Source organism: Phascolarctos cinereus, unplaced genomic scaffold (assembly GCF_003287225.1).
Source record: "Phascolarctos cinereus isolate Bilbo 61053 unplaced genomic scaffold, phaCin_HiC Scaffold_5;HRSCAF=322, whole genome shotgun sequence".
NCBI lineage: Eukaryota > Metazoa > Chordata > Mammalia > Diprotodontia > Phascolarctidae > Phascolarctos > Phascolarctos cinereus.
The window spans coordinates 250,046,788-250,065,625 of record NW_027555958.1 but is presented as its reverse complement, the minus strand read 5'-3'; the positions used below and the strand labels follow the sequence as shown (position 1 = coordinate 250,065,625).

Below are 18,838 nucleotides of genomic sequence, written 5' to 3'. Positions count from 1 at the left end.
TTTGTATGAACTGGTGCAGAATTAAATGGGCAGAATCAGGAGCACAACTATAAAATAACAATTGTAAAGACAAACAACTTGTAAGAACTCTGATCATTGAATACAATGCCCAGCCATGGTTCCAGAGTCTCAAAGAAGTTATTCATCTTTTGACAGAAAGGTAACCGACTCAAGATACAGAATGAGACATACATTTTTGGACATGGCCACTGTGGGAATTTGTTTTGCTTGACTATTTAGAGTTTAACATGGATTTTCTTTCTTTCTTTTTTTATTGTATGGATAGGGAAGAGAAAATAAATGTTTGACAACTGAAAAAATAAAAATAAATTAATAGGTATAAGTATATCCTCCCCAAATCACAGAAGAGAATAGATGGTAGGCCAGAAGTAATTACAGACAATCAAGACAGCTTTCAAAGGTTCATAGTGAATATATTTGAAAGGTAACATATTTAGCTTTCAGGCAAAGTGGGCCAAACCAGGCAGTGTTACATGTGTGACCTTGTCTGGGATAAAATTGATCCCTTTGCATCTGTGGGGACCTTTGGAGAGATATTCTCCCTGGGACTTTTGATTTTAGTTATCCTAGACTTCAAGATCCTAGAGAAATTTGGTAAAAAAATAGAATTTAGGCTATAATTGTATGGTCAATTGTTTTTTCCCCTGGTCTGTGTTCCCTTATCAGTCAGTTCCTTCGGTAGACTTTTGCAAAGTTTTGATTTGTTGAGTATATGAGTAGTTAAATAATGATACATTTTGTATTATTGAATTCTATTTAAGTATTGATTATTGCTATGTTCTGTACTACTGAATCCTGATATCAAGTTTGATATGAGAAATTTGAATTACTGTTTCTAGTAGAAATGTCCTCACTATTCTTTTTACATTTAAACAGACCTAGACTGCTTGCCTTTTGTGAAAGCAAGATGCCCTACAGCTTCTTAGAGTGAGAATAACTGTGCCTAGCTTCCAGGAGTAGCTGCCATACTTTTACTACTTGTCTAATTGTGAACCTACTTGTCTTTTTGTCCTTTGGGGTGAGTTTTCAATTCCATTTGGTTTACCTTTGCAGTGGTAAGGAGGCATTTTGGAATAAGGACCCTGGAGAAATTCCGTGGATCTCTGTGGGGATGCCCTATGTTTGTGGGGACCCCAGAGCAGAGGTATCAAACTCTCTGCCAGAGGGGTCACTCGTGGCCACAAGAGTGCAGCCCAACCAGATTAAAATGTAATTGGGAAATGTTTAACAACTTGAATCAAAATAAAATGTGACATAGATACCATTAATTTGTGGTTTTCTGAGTCAGTATGTGGCTAGCATTTCTATTGGAGTTTGACACCAGAGCCCTAGAGAATAGGCGTGTTTCCTGGGTAGAAAGGAACACATTTTTATCCAGACCCCAGTTGTATGGCATTATGCATCCAGGGAGTCGGTGGAAGAGTTTCCACTCAGGACAAATTTTCTCATCTGAAAGAAAGGGGTAACACCTTGTTGCCCCCACACCCTACACATCTGTGGGAAAAGCTCCATGTACTTTGGAAAGCTCAGTATGGACCTTCAGCCATAAGAAGCTACCTTCCTTTCCCTTTCTCTACTCTTCCTTTTGCTTGTATGTTGAGAAAGTACCTAAAGGCTAAGGCTAAGGAAGCAGAAATATTCGGAAAATGTTGAAATGTTCCTTGTATTGTTGAATCTGTGAAACTTTGTATTTGGGGATAATTGTGACTTCCATTAGTATATGGGCATAAGACACTGGCTGTTTTGAGGATTGACTGTATGGCACTGAGGAAGCAAGGGAAAGGACTTTGAATTTGGGACAAGGACTGTTTTCCAAAATGTACCTCTGACCCTTCTCCAGGGTTGGCCAGTTTCAGTCAGGAGGAAGTGGGTGACAGTAGCCTAACACAGAGGCATCCTGCTTCTCTGGGGTTCCTTCCCCCACTCCTCCCCGCGCCCCAGCCTCTTTCGTTACCACGTGGGTGGGGTGTGGCTTCCTTCCATTGGCTGCTTGACCAGCACAGGCTGCATCTTTAGAAACTGCCAGCCTGGGACAGTTAGCCTGTTCTTTTTTGCTGTATCCTGAGGGTGGAGATCACACACAGTGTAGACGCCCTGAACTGGACTGGGAGGGGTGACAGCTATCTTCCCTCTAAGCTGCCACTCTAACTCAGGCTCTGAGAAATGAGCCTACAGAAATCTCTGTTCCGTTTCGTTTATTCTTTTCCAATTCAGGTGCAGGCAGTAATCCCCACTGGACCAAGGAGTCCTAGCCTAGGGGAACTTGGAGGCAGGATTTCAGATGGGATATTGCTGCCATCCAGCCCAGCAGGTGAAGCCCCAGAAGCCTGGATGACCGGGACTGCAGCCTGAGGGGCTTTTAGACTTGGAACTTGGGGCTGTAGTCTATAGGAACTGAGCTGAGCTATGAACCCAATTCCTTCTCTGTAGAGGGGAGATTAAGCCCACATGTTGGAAGAATATGTTTGTGTGTTTGTTAATATACCTTGAAAGTAAATATTCCTTTGTAAAACCTAATCATCTGTTTGTGGCTAAGTGGAATTGGGGTCCAGGGGAATCCTATCCTCTTCAATTATGAAAACAACCTAGGAGGAGGCTGGAGCCACTGCAAGAGAACTTAGACACCCCCAAATCCCTTTAAGTTTACCAGAGAATCCTAAGGGGTGGAGTAAAATGTAATCTAACTGATCTTTAGGCAATGTAGGCTAGAGGAGTCAGTGTTACCTATCATATACTTTAAATGAAAAGCATTATGGATATTTGCTATGTCATGAGCAATTGTCTTCTGATCTATGTTTACAGAAATGCTCATTTTATTTGATGTTAAATCCAGAGTAAAAATAAATAAATAAATCCTTCTCTTTCTCCAAGCCCTAGTTTAGATGCCACTTCTTCCCTGATCTTCTCCCTCCCTTACAATGATTCCTCCCTCACACCCACCCCAGTCTCTCTTGACTTTCTATTGTGAGAACCAAATGAAACCAGAAGGCACTATGCAATAATAATATGAAATAAATATAAAAATATGTGATATAATATAAAAATAACAATGATTGTTACACAGGGGACTGAAAGGTATTATTGAGAAGGAGAAAATAAGAAGGACATGTGGGGATTCTGCAACAGCATGAGGAGAGGAATTCAAGCAGTAGCCACCAAGAGAGAGAAAGCACAGGCCTGAGGTGGGACTCACTGGGGGAAAGTCTGGAGGAGAGAGAATTCAGAAAAGACTGGCAAGTTAGGGGGGATCACTGCTGTCTAAGAGGTCGAGAGGTTGTGACCTCTCAAAGACTGAAGTACACGAGGTCATCTGGAATGAATTCACTCAAGAATTCTTTAAGTAAAGGTGGCAAAGATTTATTGTTACGCTTTTCAGTGGGCAAGGATTCTTAAGGATCCTGCAATCTTAGAGTGGTACAGTTAAAGTTTATATAGGATAAAATACAATAAAACATGTGCCAAATATGCGAACTAGGTGATTCATGGTGGGATTAGGGAGTGGTTAAGGAGTGGTCAGTTCTTAAAAGAACATGCACTTCTTGTACCTACTGCGCAGGTGTTTTACCCAGAGTTCACTAGGAAAAGCCCACGGGGGGGCCACATGGAGGTGTGGTTTTAGGCCTGCTGCATCACTAAGTTTACTAAAGTTCAGGGTAACTGAGAGTTGTCCAGTCTGCCACCAATGTCTTGTCTGACAGGATAGATGTAGGGAGTATACATATAAGTCTAGAATACAGATAATGAGGAGCCCAGGATGTAGATAATGAGGTAGGGCAGTAGCATAGATAGTCCAGTGGCTAAGAACGTCTTTATGACCCAGTGCAAAGCCAGTTCAAACTAATAATTGAATAGTGCTACAGGTGCTGTTTAGAACTGCACCAGGGAAAGAGATAAGGGTCTTGCTGGGGCCCACTCATGAGTAATTGCTAAGCACAGTGTCCTTGGGATGGGAAGAAATTGTCAGAGACAGTGTTTCTGAGGCTAGGGAGAAATTGGGGTCCAAGTATAAGCACCCAAACACAAGCACCCAAGCACCCCATCAGGACCACAACCATCAAGAAGGAAGCTGACTTCACTATGTCCCAGGAAGTTCGTTATTGGGCCAACCTCATCATCCTCCAGTTCCCACCAGCTTTGGTCCTCTACCTTATCTTTACCCTCTGCCCTTCTGACTGAAGGGTGGCGCCATGTGCTCCAAAACCTCCATTTAAGGAGGAACTCAGCTCAGAACATTTTCTCACCTGGGTGCACCACTCTGGGATTTTGCCACCATGCCACCATGTCCAGTACCTTCTCTCCCCATCCCTTTTGCTTCCCACCTGACTTTTCAGTTTCTTTTTGCATGTTGCCTACCCCCATTAGATTGTAAGATCCTTGAGGGAAGGGACTGTCTTTTTTTCATATTTGTTTCCCCAGGGCTTAGCATAGTGTCTGGCACATGGTAGGAACTTAACAAATGTTTATTAAGTATTGATACCTTAGTTGTATGTGGGATGAGGATTAGCTGGCCGATCTATGCAACCCTATAAATCCCTTTCCTTTGCTTGTTTTATTCTCCTGTAGCACTATTCAATTTTTGAGAAAACTCTAGCCCAAGAACCTCTGCCCTAGAGGGAAGAACCAGGAAGAATGGGTGGAAGTGGCAGAGAGGCAGACGGAGACCGGACATAAAGACAAACTTCCTCCCAATGGCAGGTATCTAAAAGTGAAAGGTTTTAGCTGAGGAGGTAGTAGCTGCCCTCTCCCTTACAGGTGTTCAAGCAGTCTTGATGACTTCTTGTTGGGTATGTGCTAGACAGGATTCTTCTTTGAGCATGAGATGTAGTGATTCTAATATTCTGAAAGTGAGGAGGAGGAAGGGGCAAAGATAATAGCAAGATTCTGAAAATAATAGATGAAGCAAATGATGGGGCCACTAATGGAAATGGGAAAGTAAAGTGGAGGGAGGGGTAGGCTTAGTAGAAAATTGAATTAACTGTTTTTGGACACGTGGACATAAAGGTGAAGGTGTCCTGGAGGTAGTAAGAAATGAGAACCTAAAGAGGCCAAGATGGGGAAGGGAAGAGAGTTCAGCTAATGCTGGAGTCATAGCCTACTAAAGAGGGTTAGAGGATCATGGTGAGGAGGAAGAATGGGGTTTGGAAGTGCATGGTAGAGGGTAAGGTAGAATGGAAACAGATGATAATCAGACAAAATAATTTCACAGTTCATGAACATGGTGGTGGACTTGTGGATAATGGCAAGATCTCTCTGTAGCTGGGGTGGGTGGAGGAGCAGGACGTGGGACATAAATAAGTTGAAGAGCTGGGAAGTTAAGTTGTTTGAAGGAGCCAGGCACTGGCTCAAATTGAGGAAGGAAGGAGAAGAGTATCCAGGAAGTCAGTAGATAATAGCTACCAGAATTTCTATATGTTTTTTAAGCTTTTGAGTTTTTAATTTTTCTCCCGCCCTCCCCAAGATGGCACCCAATCTAATATAGGCTATACATATACATTCCTATTAAACATATTTTCACATTAGTGTTGTTGTAAGTAGCAGTTAGAACCAACCACAAAGAGCCACCAGAAAGAGGAAACAAAATACAACAGAAGAAAAAAAAAAGCAAATAGTATGGTTCAATCTGCATTCAAACTCCATAGTTCTTTCTTTGGATGTGGATAGCATTTTCCCATCATAAGGCCTTTGGAGATGTCTTTAATCCTTCCATTGCTCAGATTAGTCATTGTGCAACATGGCTGTTACTGTGTACAATGTTCTGGTTCTGTTCACTTCATACAAGACCATACAAGTCTTCACAGGTTTCAGAATTTCTATATCTATCTCTCTGCATCACTGTCAGCCAGACATCTCAAACTCAATTGTCCAGAATGAAACTCATCATCTCCCCTCTGAAAGCCTCCCCTCTCCAAACTTCTCTAATTGTGTTGAGGGCACTGCCATCCTTCCAAGTCACCAAGATTGTAATCTCAAAATCATCTTTGACTCTGCCCTCTCTCTCACCTCCCCACTCACATTGAAACAGTTGCCAAATCTTTCTAACTTTACCTCTAAAACATTTCTCCATCACCCTTGTTCAAGCTTTCATCAGCTCTGGCTGGATTATTGCAATATTTACCCAAATGGACTCCCTATTTCCAATCTTTCCTACAACCTATTCTCCATTCAGCTGCCAAACTAATATTATTAAAACACAGGTCTGGATATGCAACTCAACAACTCAAAAACCCAGTGACTCAGCTGCCTCTAAGATCAACTCCAAATCAACCAAGCAACAAGCATATTTTCAGTACCACAGTGTGCCAAGAACCTTGCTATGTGCTGGGGACACTCAAATGCATTTGTAATCTCAGTTTGGAAATTCCTTCCCATGTTACAGATCACAAACCATCCATTCATCCATGTCTAACCATCCATGCCTACCCATGCTGGGCAACTCTTGTTCACATCTTTCGATGAACTGCCAAAGTGGAGCAGTGTCTCCCCAACATGGTAGAGAACTTCCTAACTTTCCCCTGACACCAGTATAGCAGCAGAGGACTCTGGCTATCCACAGTTGATCCCTCCTTATGAGACCAGAACATCTTTTCCTCCTATCACACAGTTCCTTGATTATGTTCTTTGTGCCTGTCCTTTCTCAAACTTTGCACGCACCCACCATTTACCTTTCCATTGCCCTTTATAGGGCATTCACTTTTAGTCCTTTTGGAGACTGTTACATTCCAGGTTTTGCTGACACATAGGGACACTGGGTCCAATGTTTCTATAACATGGCATGCACAGAGCTGCCCTGGCTGCTTCTGTCTGACTGTATATGCTGGCTTAGCTGTCTGACACTTTGGGGATGGCAACGCCACTGGCTATTTATGGCCTGCTGTGTATGGCTGAGCACTGAAGGACTCTGGTGTTTGGGTATAATGAAGCAAACCCCTCATTGGCCATCAAAAAGGAAGAGCCTGTGACTAGGTGGTTCTTTAAAAAGAATGGCTGTACCCCTGTCCCTCCTCTTTTTGACTCTCAGGGGGCATCGTGAAAGTCTGGGACTTCCTGTGAGAGGTGGAATAGGGGTAGTCCCTCTCCACCCAGCAGTAGGTCTATTGCTTCCCTGTGGCAGCTAGAATAGAGGGAATCAGCTAAGTGAGGTTATGCCTGGGCCTCTTCTGCCTTGTGTTTCTTTGCCTGATCATTGGTAACAGAACATTCATTTTGAGATGAATATACTTCCAGTGTTGGAAGCAACCTTATAAGTTGGTTTTCATGATCCTGGGTCCTGCCTTGATGCTGACTTCAATTCAGTTACTCTTCTAAGTCAGTCAATAAACACTTATTAAGCACTTACTATGTGCTAGGCATTGTGCTAAGTGCTAAGGATACAAAAAAAGGCAAAATATGGTCCCTGCCCTCAAGGAGCTCACAATGCAACTGGGGAAGATAATAAGACTTTCACCTTCCACATGCTCCTTCACTTCACAACCATTTTTCTGAAAAGCAAGGGAGGATGAAGGGAGACCTTGTAGTTCTACAGATGAATGGTGCCCTGAGCCACCCTTAAATAGAAGACCTGGGAGAGGTTCTTTGATGTCCACCCCCTACCCTCTGCAATCAGAAGGAGGAAAGAGTTCCAGGGGCAAGGTGGCACTGAGGAAGAGTGAGCTTCAGAGGTGATTCCATCTTTCAGGAAGATGAGTTTCTTCAGAGACTGATGAAGTCCAAGACAGCAGCCAGGTGGTAATTGATTAGGTGGCTGCCCTGGGCCTTTTCCCTGGGGAGTTTGTAGAAGCATTTCAAGCCCTGACCTGGCTGGTAGCCAGGTGTGAATTTGCAGGAGATCATTTGGGAGCTACAGAGCTGAGGTGAAATGTAACATTTAGCATTCATGAAAACTGTTTTTCATTCTGATTTTAAAATCTTAACCTCCTTTTATATGCCACTTGTTTCAATTATTCACATTTCTTTCAAAGCTCATTGAGTTTAACAGTACTTATTGTCACCTGTTTAAGCTTTTATCAATGCCCAAGTATTAAGCATTCCTTTTGTGTGTAGCAAATCAGTGGTAGTAGTAATAGTAGTATTAGTAGCAGTAGTAGCTAGCACATTTATGTAGTACTTTAAAGTTTACAAAGTGATTTACAAATATCTCATTTTATCCTTACAATAACCCTTGGAAGTGGGTGATATTGTGATCTCCAATTCACAGATGAGAAAACTAAGGCAGACAGAGGTATTATATTTGATTCATATTGTACATTATACATATAATGTACATATTGTACATTAGAAGCTTTGTCATTTGTGGAAACCCTAGACAGAGCAAAACTTGAGGTTTTAAGTAATTTTTCCCCTGGGGTTCTGAGCTGGGGGTGAGGAGGTAAGAAAGGGAGTTTGAATCTCCTTTTAGAAGGTCCAGACTTGAACACAGTCCAGACCACATGTTTGGATCCTGAGAAGATGGGCCCTTACTTGTGAGGGAGAGAGCACAGCGCTACAGCCCTCCTTCACCCAGTATACTTGTTAGATTTGTATGAAAAGAATGAATCCTTGCCTACGTGGGCAGCTTAAGATTATTAAAGAAACTTTGCAATGTTCTATAAAGCAATCTAGTCTGTTGTCCTTTTCTTGTTTAATTCTTGGTCCAACTCATTGTTCAGTTGTATTCTCTGTCCCAAATAGACATACAGAGGGACAGTCAAAGCCACAAGTACTCCACACATATCCATGTTATAATCTGGACAATAGACATTCTTCATCTATTTGGTGTTACCTTTGTGAGACCAAATTGTTTTGAGTAATGACAGATACATTCCAGTATGCTCTGCAATATTTCAGGGCTTTATGAAATAAGCATAAAATCATCCACAAAGAGGAACATCTGAAGAACCTCTTCATCCACAGGAAATCCTTCCTCAACTTATACTCTGTACTGGGTCTCCACTCCCCAGCTCATCAGCAACCCTTATTTATCTATTGAATTGAAATTTTTGAATCTGAGCTAACATCATCATTTTATGGAGGCTAAGGGTTAACTGTCTTCTCCAAGGTCACATAGACCATAAGTAGCAGAATCAGGGTTTACATCCAGGTTCTCTGACTAGTAATGCACTGTTTTTGTCATTACGCCGTGCTGTATCTTCTGGGTACATTATAGATAGAGTTCTTACACATTGGAGTGTTTAGAGAAGGATGACCCTTTGGCTATGGGAATCAAACACCGTGTTATAGTTATTGGAGGACTGGTTGAAGGAACTGGTTATATTTAGCCTGAAGAAGAAAAGACTTGGTTAGAAGAAGAACATGATATACTAATTTATTGAATTAGACTGACTCCCTATGGTTTCTCCAGAAGAATGTAGCCAGTATGGTAAGGGGACCAGACATTCTGCCATAGGAGAATCAGTTGAAGGAACCAGTGATGTTCAGCTTTCAGAAAAAAAGACACAGAACTGGATTTGCTGATAATATCTGTCTTCAAATATTTGAAGGTCTATCAGGTGATTCTAATTGCTAGCGGAGCTCATGAGGGAGTCCAGGGCTCTCTGGCCTTCAAAGCTGACAGCCTCAGGCATTGACACTGTCACTATGGTAACCGTGTGCAAGGTGACCTTCCCAGGTGGGCTACCACAGCACCACTTTCAGTCATCCTTTAACCTCCCACCTCGGGTCTTTTCTTTCAAAGCCCCAGGGAGAAGGGGCAAAGGGACCCTGGGAGTCTCAGTTTGACACTTTTCTTGCCTTTTTTTCCCTCGGAGTTGTCCCTCTATTTATCCCAGCTACTTCTTTGAATTTCATGTGTGCCTTGCAAGACTTGGGGGAGTTAACATCAACACTCTCCCAAGCTCTGTGACATTTGGCTATGTAGGCTCAGAAAACAATATCTGCTGTGTGTTTGTTTGCTTGTTTGTTTTGTTTTTTATTTTTGTTTTTATTCTCTTTTGTTATCTTTCTCTGTTCACTCATTAACACAGCAAACGGCTCAGGTTTCTTGACCAGTAAGTTTCACTATATTTTCAATGGCTTAGAAGTAAAAACATTTAGGAAACAACAAAACTTCCAAATCCAGCAGTCTCTCAAAAAGCCTAGAACTACTACTGTACTGGAAAGGGAATGGTCAGTCAGTAAATGGGAAATGGCTCTCCAGCAACTTCTTCTGTGGATCAGGAAAGAGAAGCCAGTCATTTTGATTTACTTTTGCAGGGGAAAGGAGGCAGAGAAGGAGGTGGGAATGGCCATTGAGAGAGACATAGGGAGCCTGTTTCTGCACTCAACTGCTTCAGTTACTAGCTCCAGTTACCTAGGTAACTGTTGACACATCTTTCAACATTTAAAAAAAAAGTTTTTAGTATTTTATTTTTCCCCATTTACATGTAAAAACAATTTTCAACATTCATTTTTAAAACTTTGAGTTCCAAATTCTCTCCCTTCCTCCCTCCCCATTGAAAAGGTAAGCCATTTGATATAGGTTATACATGAGTAGACATGCAAAACACTTCCATAATAGTCATATTGTCAAAGAAAACAGACCAAAAAAAAAACCTCAACAAAAATAAGGTTAGAAAAAAAAGAGTATGTTTCAATCTATATACAAAGGATATCATTTCTTTGTCTGGGGATGGCTAGCATTTTTCAGTCCTTCAGAACTGTCTTGGATCGTTGTATTGCTGAGAATAGCTAAGTCATTCACAGCTGATCATCCTACCATATTGCTGTGACTTTGTACACAGTACATTTCACTTTGCATCAGCTCATATAAGTCTTTCAGGTTTCTCTGAGAGCATCCTGCTCATCATTTCCTTTTCCCTATTCCAACAGGCACTAAGTTGGGTACCACCAATAAGAAGATATAGGTACTTTCCTTGACAAACAATGGATTCACTTCACATTATAAGCTGGGAAGAAGCCCTATCTATACAATGTTCCTACCCTATAAGCCCCATGCATTAGACAGCAGAGTGATTTCCATGGAGAGGATGAAAGTATTCTATGACTCAAAGTCAACAGGAGGGGGAAATAAACAATTCCAGCCCATGGAGAGAGAGTGAGCCTGGGAAGAATTGGAAGTGGGAACTATACCTGGGCTGCACCAATCAATAAGATAGCTCCAAAGGCTTTGGGGCACTGGAATCCTATAGGATACATCACCACCCTTGTTGTCTATAAGGGAAGTCAGTGAATAGGAGGCAGTGAGTACAGAGAAGTTGGGGAATGGGGCTCATAAAGGATGTATCAAACAATTACAGGTGGACTGCTGACTTCAGAAGTGGGTCTATATGGAGATGATCCAGTCTGTGATCCTGATGAAGGGGAAATCAAGTTTGGGCATATTATTGAAAGATATAGTTATGGATCTGCCACAGCAGAGGGAATTTTCTCATAGTGAGTTTGTTCCTCTAGCAAATTCACAGACCCATACCAGGGCAAAATCTGGTCTATGTGACAATTACAACGCTCTAATGTAAAAGGATTTTCAAATCTATAAATGGCTGTATAAATGTTAGTTATTGTAGTGAGTCCTCCCTCTGACCACAGGAACACCTGCCCAGCAGCTTCTTAAGGGCCCCAGTGACTTCCTTGTTCCTTAGGCTATAGATGATAGGGTTGAGCATGGGTGTGAGCGTGGTGTAGAAAGCAGACACTACCTTATCTTGCTTAGAGGAGTGGTATGCCTGGGGTCTCATATATGTAACCATGGCTGCCCCATAAAAAAGGGTGACCACAGTCATGTGGGAGGAGCAAGTGGCAAATGCCTTTTGTCTCCCCTCAGCTGAATGCATTTTGAGAATTGTCACCAGAATCCTTAAGTAGGAGGCAGAGATAATAGAGAAAGGCAAGAGCAGCATGAGGACACAGCAGACATAGATCATGGATTCATAGAGGGAAGTATCAGCACAAGCCAACTTGAGGATAGCAGGCAAATCACAGAAGAAGTGATCAATCTTGTTTGAGCCACAGTAGGGAAAGAGAAGAGTAAAGACAGCTTGGATTAACCCATCTAGAAGACCAAAGAGCCAAGAAAAGGCCACCATGAGCCAACAGACCCGTTTGTTCATGACCAAAGAGTACCTCAGTAGATTACTGATGGCCACATAGCGGTCATAGGCCATGAAAGCCAGCAGGAAGCACTCATCCCCCAGGAGTGTGAGGAAGAAGAGAATTTGTAGCCCACACCCTGTAAAGGTGATGTAGCCCTTGCCCGATAGGAAGTCCACAGCCATTCGAGGTACAATGGTGGAGATGAGCATAAGGTCCATTAATGAGAGCCAGCTGAGGAAGAAGTACATCGGACTATGGAGCCTTGAATCAATGTTGATGAGAAGGATCATGAGGCCATTACCAGTCAGTGCCACCAGGAACATGGTCATGATGATGGAGAAAAGGAAGAAGTGGAGAGGAGTTTGAGTGAAGAGGCCCAGAAGGACGAAGTGAGTGATGAGGGTCTGGTTTCCACTCCATTCCATGATTCTAGAGCAAGGAACAGATGAGAGGGAGGAAGAGATCCGGGAGAATGAGATTTGGGAGGTGTAAAATTGCATACTGCATGAGGAAAACACTTTATACATAATAGGTAATAGCTTGCATTTATGTAGCTCTTGAAGGTTTGCAAAGCACTTTACAAATATCTTAGTAGCCTCATAACAACTCTGGGAAGTAGGTGCTATTATAATCGTCATTTTTCACACATTTAATAAGGTTCTGAGGCTGCATTTGAATTCAGGTCTTCTGGATTCCAAGTTCAGAACTCTGTACACTGTACCATTGACCTGCTTTATTATTATTATCACAAATTGATCATATTTATGTAGCGTTTTAGGCTTACAAACCAGTTTCTTTGCAACAACTGTGTCACGTAAGTTTTAAAACCTGTTGAATTATGTCCATAAAGGTTGAAAAGAGAGAAGGAGGAAAAGCAATGCCCCTTTAAAAAAATTCTAGTAAGAGATTGCCAGGGCAGGAAAAAATGATTGCCCTTTGCTGTGGGGCAAGCAAACTGCTTTAGCATCAAGAGATGGTGGTTCTGTTTGGTTTTGGTTTGTCCTCTGCTAGTTTATTGACTTCTTGGATTTGGGACCACTCACCTATAACCTTGATTACCCAATTCTTGAGGTCTGGTGGCAGAGAGGTACAGTTAGAAAGAAACCTAAATGTGGAGAAGGAAGATCCATATTTAAATTTCATCTCAAAAATTTATGAGCTGTGTAACTTTAGCTCTGAGTTTTCTCACCTGTAATAGGGACCTATGGTGTAATAACACACCATATACTATATGTTCCAGAGAATAAAGCACTTTAGAACTCAATTTCTCAAACAGGAAACATTATATATATATATATATATATATATATATATATATATATATATATATATATGTATATGTATGAACTAGTATGGCCCTGGCACTCTTTAAAGTACTGTGTATGTATGCCTCATTTCCTAAAAAAGGGAAAAAAACTTATTATATTACCATGAAAAACCAATTACTTTCACCATGCATGGGCAAAACATGGGAAGTTTTAAGTCCATCCTCAGTAAACAGTCTAAATCTTATACATTGCCTAATATTTGTGATTCATCAATAAGAGCTGAAGACCTATTGATTAGAAAGATGGAAGGAAGGAAGGAGGGAAGAAAGAAAGAAAAAGAAAGAAGGAAAGAAAGAAAGAAAGAAGGAAAGAAAGAAAGAAAGAAAGAAAGAAAGAAAGAAAGAAAGAAAGAAAGGAAGGGAAGGAAGGAAGGGAAGGAAGGAAGGAAGGAAGGAAGGAAGGAAGGAAGGAAGGAAGGAAGGAAGAAAGAAAGAAAGAAAGAAAGAAAGAAAGAAAGAAAGAAAGAAAGAAAGAAAGAAAGAAAGAAAGGAAAGGAAAGGAGAGGGTTGGACTAGGTGGTCTCAAATATGCCTCACAAGTCCATAATTCTATTCTAATCTTGAGAATGTGCTGCTGGGCCCATAGAGGCTGGATGCAATGCTCCTCTCCATACTGTCTGCCCTTTGGCATGTTCTAGGGACTGGGTCAGTGCTGGGGACACTTGCTTCTAATGAGAGGGGAGCTGGGTTCCTTGTTCTCACATCTTCCTTGGATCATTAAATCTCATGCTGGGCATCCTGGGGGACAAATTATTTAGTATTTAGGGAGGTCACAGGAGTCAGAATTTGAGCTTGGGCCTCCAGTTATCTTCTCTGCTTTGTGTTTATGATCAAGCATCAACCTTGAGGTGAACAGGTCCAGACTTAGAGGCTACCAGATGAGTGTTAGAAGTCTGGGGTTCCTGAGTCCATGGAGTGAATTTGACAAGGAGATTTTCTTCATCGGAGACAATGATCATGGACAAGAGGAAGTGACCAAAGCTTCTGGCCTGGCTTGTCAAAAAGCATGGACTTTGTGGGAGACAGTGCTGAATTCTATTTTAAGTCACTGTGTCAATTTTATGTTTAGAATTTCTTTTTTTTTTTGTAGGAACAAAATACATGTCCTATTCCTGATTCATAAAGTACATTGACAATCTTTTATATTCTTTTGGGATTACCTAGACAGGAGCCAAAAAACTAAGCTTAAAGTAATTTATCCTCTGGGTGGTGGGGTGGGCTTTAACAAGCCAAAGTGTGTGAGAAAAGGAAACTTACCCCTGTGACCCCTCTCATTAGAGCCCAGGAGTGAACTTTGTTGAATCACATGCCATACTCCTTAGGGAGAGAGAACCGGCTCAGTGCGCAAGCTGAGAATTGTATTGCATATGTAGTAAGTATTGAAAATAAGTTTAAAAATCATAGTTTTAAGAGAAAAAGCAATACTAATTAAACCCTTTACCCTTTTTTTTGGAGAGAAGGTTTTGTAGTGGATAGAGCATTGTTATTGGAGACAATATCAGACACATAATGCTGTATGATCCTGAGCAAGTTATTCAATCTGTTTAGCTTCAGTGTCGTCATCTATAAATTGGGGAAAATAATAAAACCTACTCACAAAGTTGTCTTTGAGGATGAAATAAGATACTGTATTGACCTTAAATAGCAAAGTAAAGGCAAATGTGAGATAAAGTTACTATTTATTTCATCCTTACCTTTGAATAGCTTAATTGCTGAGACTATGTGTCTATGGAGGTCTGTGGACAGCTTGCAGCAACTAATGATACCACAGGCATAGGAACAGGGGAAAATAAGTAATTTCCATAGAACTTTCCATGTAATTCCACCCCTGTTAGGTAGAAGCAAGGTTAATGGACCAAGAGCAGAAGGGAGGAAAGACATAGGAGGAGAGACCGAATGAGAGACAGGAACAAGGAAGGAAAGATACTCTGGTGGAGAACACCAAAAGGTAGAAGAAATTAGTACAGAAGTAAACAATATAAAATACACACACATACACAAATGTATATATTTGAGATGTTAGAAAGTGATTAGGACCTTCTGTTTTTGGACTGGACATATGATTTTAGTTGTGTAGGGAACTCTCAGGAGGAGGACTCCTTCTGCCAGTGTACCAGCACCTGGGGACCTGAGAGGTTAAGTTATTTTCCCAGACACAGTCTCACCCAAGAAAACTAATGTTCAATCTGTCTCTGGCACATACTACCTCCATGACCTTCAGCAAATGACTTATCTCCATTGCTCTAAGCAGCTCTCTAACACTATAGTTGGTAGAGAAGGTGATGAACTGTATTAGTGGGGAGAATTCCCTCATTTAGGGAATCTCATCTAGTCCTTAACCTATATGTGTCAGAGGTAGAACTTGAACCTAGATCTTCCTGGCTAGGGGACTAGCTCTATTCACTAAGCAAGACACCTTCTCTTGGGGCTCAGAAAAAAATACAGGGAAATGTTCTCTGGAGCCAAAATTTCCCTCCTTCCCCTTCACTTGAGAAACATTAAGCTAGTAGGCTGGAAGGTGCTGTGAGGAAGAGAGAGAGAGAGAGAGATGCCAATTATTAGAAATGGAGTGATGAGTAACCACAGCAAAGGATGAGATGTGGAGGGGCTGTGAACTGTAGTGACAGAAGGGTGTACTCGTACCCTGTGACATCATAGATCTTTCAGAATATCAAAGGACTAAAGTTTTCCTGTCCACTGCTCCAAGAGCCATTCACCCCTCTCATCAGTTTATCCACCTTTTGATGAAATTCAGCTGTTTGGGATATAATCTCAGAGAAGCTTCCAGTGAATCTATGAAGCTGTATTTCCTACATCCCAACCACTCCTTCTGGTAACTTGGTCCCTTTTCAGTATCCTCCTGCTATCTAGTGCTCTGACCCTGCTTCCAGAAAATGTCACCGCTACCACCAAAGTGGCATCCCATCTTCTCAGACAGTGCCCCAGCTTCTCAGCTTTTCCTTATTTCCTCTTCCACTATCAAAACCATCTTGTGACCAAAGCAGAAATATGGCATTTATATGCAATAGTCTAACTTCAAGAAGGAGAGCTCCTTGCATTTGAAAGTGTGTGCTCCCCTGAACTGCTGTTTCATTGGAAGATTTCAGCTTTTATTGAAATAAATGTGACATATACAGAATAAACATCTATGTGTCACAGATGGTGGGTTTTCTGTCTTTAGTAGTATTGCATTGACAAAATGATATCAAAAAGTGCAGCTCATTGGGATTTCTGGCAATAATGTGAAGTCAGGAACCAGCTCCCCAATTCTACCCAACAGCAGCCTCAGTAATAGACAGCTGACCTTAAAGATTTACTTTACCCCACAAAACTTCTCATAACACTTCTTTCTTTGCTCCTTCTCTGTAAAAGATACTGTCCCCCTGTACCCTCAGCTACTGCTATCTCTATTACCCGATGGGGAAAGGACCTCATCTTAAATCCAAAGTTATCTGCCTTTCAAGAAATTAGAGAAAAGCATGTCTAAAAACCCCACAGAAGGTGGAAGGGGGAAGGAGTGTGGTGTGGGAGGCAGTGCGTGATTGAAAACGGTAGGCCTCTATCCCAAAGAGACCAAAGGAAGAGGGAAGAACCCATTTAGTACAAAAATATGTATGGCCACTCTTTTTGTTGTGGCAAAGTATTGGAAGCAATAGAGGTACCCACGTATCCAGGGAATTACTAGAACAATTATGTTATATAAATGGAGTGAAATGAAAATGCCACAAAAATGACAGTTTCAGAGGAAACTGGGAAAACCTCTATGAAGTGATGCAGAGGAGAATGAGCAGAGGTAGGACAATTTGTACAATGAAATGAACATTATAAAGAAAAAACGATTTTGAAAAACTTTGGATCTCTGATCAGTGCAATGATAGAGGAATGAAGATGAAACAGGTCTCTCATCTCCTGCCAGGGAGATGACAGACTTCAAATGTAGAATGTAGACTTGCAGTTTTGGATGTGGCCAAAAGTGGGAATTTGTTTAACTGCATTATGCATATTTGTCATGAGGGTTTTTCTTTTCCATTAATTGTTCACTTGGGAGCAGTGGAAGGGAAAGAGAATAAATGCTTATAAATGCAAATCAAGTTTTGAAAAGTAAGTTAATGAAAGTTCTCCAAATCAATAAATTAATTATGCAACATTTAAACTAAGGGACAAAACTAATACAGGACTGAGATCAATCTGCAACAGAAGCAATGAAAGAAATGCCCAAAGATAAGAAACTCATTAGAGAATTAAAGGAAAATTCTACACTAGCCTTTCCCCCTCACCTGGACCAAAAAATAAATGCAACATAGAAGACTTAAAGTCATCAATGAAAGAAGCAAAATAAAAAAAGCCAAACAAAAAAACAAATAAATGTATTCAAGAAAAAAGAACAACTGAAGAAAAAAACAGAATGCTAGAAAAAAAAAAAGAGAAAGCAGAATAAAGTTACGGACTTAGAAAAAAAAACGCCTAGAAGTAGAAATACCAAGGTAATTGAAATCCCAGTATAGAAAGTGAACTTCTTGAATGTAGGGACTATCTCTGTCTTTCTTTGTATCCTTAGTATTAAGTATAGTTCTTGGCAAGTAGCAAGTGCTTAATAAATGATTGTTTGACTGATTGGGTGACTGACTGACTACTTTTTATGAGAATCTCTTAAAGAACTAGGGATATTTAGCCTCTTTCCTTACCAAAACAATTTTTATTTGACTCTTCTATCCCCTCAAGCTAATGACTTATATTTCTCCTTCCTCAGCAGCTAAATTCCTAATTAAAAAATAGCCTACATATGTTGCCTTCACTTACTTCCCATCCTTTGGCCTGGCTTCTGGCCTCATCACAGCTGAAACTGCTTTCTCCAATTTACCGCTGATCTCTTAATTGCCAAATCCAGTGACTTCTCTTCTCCCAAGCTTTTAGCATTTAACACTGTTGAGCACCACCTTAACTTGGGTTCCACGATACTGCTCCCTGCTGGCTCTCTTCTTGTCTGGAAAACCATCTCAAGACTATTGGCTGGATCATAATTCAGGTGACTCACCCTAAAGCCTGGGGTTTTCTTCTCTCTTGCAAATTCTTTCTCTTAGTGAGCCCATCTGCTCTTATAGATCTAACTATCTTTATGCAGGTGTTTCCAAAATCTATATGTGCAACCCTAGTTTCTCTCCTGAGCTCCAGTCCCACATCATGAAAATTGACTTTGGGACATTTTCAGCTAAGTGTCTCCTAAGCATCTTGGGCTCAAATGTCGAAAACACACTTGGTCATCTTTCTACAATAACCCAAGGCTCTGGCTAACTTCCCAGTTTCTGCTGAGGGCACCAAGATTCTTTCAGTCACCCAGGTTTACAACCTCAGAATCATCCTCAAGTCTTCATTTCCACTTTCCTTTATCCAATAAGTTGCCAAGTCTAGTCAACCCCAAGTCCACAACATGTCTCCCCTTCTTTTCACTCACATGATCACCACTCT

At 41.2% G+C, this 18,838-nt stretch overlaps 1 protein-coding gene across 1 annotated transcript; it reads right to left on the bottom strand.

Annotated features, from left to right (window-relative positions):
• Nucleotides 1-11,510: 11,510 nt before the first annotated feature.
• On the bottom strand, nucleotides 11,511-12,470 carry LOC110202602 (olfactory receptor 2V1-like). Its single transcript, XM_020978836.1, has one exon. It carries the CDS (start codon nucleotides 12,468-12,470, stop codon nucleotides 11,511-11,513), a length of 960 nt encoding a protein of 319 aa, XP_020834495.1.
• Nucleotides 12,471-18,838: the final 6,368 nt, after the last annotated feature.

Bases quoted from the DNA above. Each gene is read 5' to 3' on its own strand.
- LOC110202602 (XM_020978836.1), bottom strand. From the start codon at position 12,470: ATGGAATGGAGTGGAAACCAGACCCTCATCACTCACTTCGTCCTTCTG.